Genomic DNA, 2,272 nt, shown 5'->3' with positions numbered 1-2,272 from the left:
TGGTTTGATAAAAGTGTTAGTGATGAAAATCTGAAACACATACTTTGGTGTGGTATTATTTCAGAGTTATTATATATTTTCCCCCTGTTCTAGCCCAAAAATATTTTTTTTAAAAATGGAAAATGCAGAGTATTGTTTGATAAATTGTTCTTCTCCTTGCAGATTAATCTTTATTTGTTTACTGGCAGAGTGTATGGTGAATTTTACAGTAACTTTTTTTTTTTTGCTTTATGTTCTTAACCTGATAGATTTTAAAAGAAAAGGATGAAATGAAAAGTCAGCTGTATGCAACGTTACAACAAACAGAGAATCTTCGAAAGGAATTGAATGATGTCCTAACCAAGCGTGCCCTTCAAGAGGAGGAGCTTCACTTGAAGGAGGAGAAACTAAGTGATATTAAGTGTTGTCAAGCTGACCTTGAACTAGAAGTCAAGAATTCCGTGGAAACCATTCAGAGACTAGAAAGTGAATTGAAAAAACAGAGTAAGATTCAAAGCCAGATGAAAACTGAGAAAGTTCACCTAGAGGAAGAAATTGTAGAGCTCAAGAAAAGCCAGGCCAAGGACAAAGCTAAACTTCTCGAGTTGCAAGAGTCCATCAAGGACTTGAGTGCCATCCGAGCAGATCTTGCTAATAAATTGGCTGAGGAAGAGAGAGCCAAGAAAGCGGTGTTGAAGGAACTTTCTGACCTCACGTCACAGGTGAAATCCAGGGATGAAGAAACAGCTACAGTCATCACACAGTTAAAGTTAGAACGAGATGTTCACCAGAGGGAGCTGAAAGATCTCACATCATCGTTGCAGAGTGTGAAAACAAAACACGAGCAAAATATCCAGGAGCTGATGAAGCACTTTAAGAAAGAAAAGAGTGAGGCTGAGAATCATATTAGGACACTGAAGGTACCTGTACCGAATTATCCTGATGATACTGAAGGAATTTTTCTGGTGGCTCATGAAGTTAATAAAGCGTAAACGTTTAGACATCATTCTGTATTCCCAAGCACTGAAGGGAAGATAAAACCAACAATAAAGAAGCTTATTCGTGCCTGTTCGGCCAGGTTGAAATGAGTTATAGCAGCCACCTGGGAGCACCTATTTCAGAGCATTGAAGCCCTTTAAAAAGAACGTGTAGCTATTTGGGGAGTTCGGGAAAGGCAGAGGTGGCAGTAAGTCGTGGACCTGAAACGTGCCCTCATTCAACATTTATGACCTCCTAAAATATAAAAGCAAAGACTTGTCAAGGCCATAGAAGCTATAACCACAGTCCTTATTAGTATGGTAACTAAAGTGGATAAGCTTATGGACTGTGTAAACCCAAGGCTTTTGAGATTTACCCTTTCTTTTCTGAATCAAAATTGCCTGAGTAAATGCCTAATTGAATTTTTGCATTTGAGGAAATGTTTCTAAGATCTAATGGTATTAGCATTATCAGCATGCAGGGCAGTCGTTTCATACCATGATTGTCAGGAGTGTGATACCTCATTTTTTCTTTTTTTTTGAGACTGGGTGTCACTCTGTCATCCTGGGTAGAGTATAGTTATGTCATCATAGCTCACTGTAGCCTCAAACTCCTGGGCTCAAGCAATCCTCCTGCCTCAGCCTCTCTAATAGCTAGGACTATAGGCGAGTGCTACCATGCCCAGCTAAGGAGTGTGATAAATTTATCCCTCTTCCCTGCTTTATTTTTTTCCTCCATAGCGCTTATCATCATAGACAAAATTCCATATTATTTATTTATTTTTAAATCTCCTTTTATTAGAATGAAAACCCCATGAAGACTGAAATTTGAGTCTGTTTTGTTAACTATATCCCCAGTGCCTACAACAGTTTCTAGAATATTATAAAGATCTGTTGAATAGGTGAATGAATGGCTAAATGCTCATGATGCAAGATGAAATTATATTGAAATAGCTGATATATGTAGAATGCTTATACCTATTTTATAAGTTCTTACCCAGTCCTACATAGCCTTCTGGCAGTAATGGATTTGGGGTCATGAATTGGGGTAGGCAAGTCAGAATGGAGGCTGAAAGATTAGGTAAGGGACCCTTACTACATTTCATTAAACTAAGATACAATCATTGTTGTATGTTACTAAGAAATAAAAATACTGCCTCCTGCCTATTAAAGTATCAACTATGAGACCACATCCCAAGTCAGAGATGGTAAAATGTGAAAAATATATGTCTTGATATTGGCGAAATGGGGAGTAATAATCTTTTAGAGTTGATGAGGACATAAAAGTAGAATTAGGGATATGGAGAAAAAGAGTT

At 37.8% G+C, this 2,272-nt stretch overlaps 1 protein-coding gene across 1 annotated transcript in view; it reads left to right on the top strand.

The window, feature by feature from the left end:
* The window catches only part of CEP128 (centrosomal protein 128kDa), a 414,369-nt gene that overhangs the window by 123,586 nt on the left and 288,511 nt on the right, over nt 1-2,272 (top strand). Inside the window, exon 12 of the mRNA XM_012656064.1 lies at nt 249-899. Coding sequence (XP_012511518.1) covers nt 249-899 — 651 coding nt within the window. The remainder of the gene's footprint in view (nt 1-248; nt 900-2,272) is intronic.

The sequence above is a fragment of the Propithecus coquereli genome, unplaced genomic scaffold (genome assembly GCF_000956105.1).
Source record: "Propithecus coquereli isolate 6110/MARCELLA unplaced genomic scaffold, Pcoq_1.0 Scaffold5, whole genome shotgun sequence".
Lineage (NCBI taxonomy): Eukaryota > Metazoa > Chordata > Mammalia > Primates > Indriidae > Propithecus > Propithecus coquereli.
Note: the sequence above shows the minus strand (reverse complement) of the source record. Positions and strands in the feature narration are given on the sequence as shown.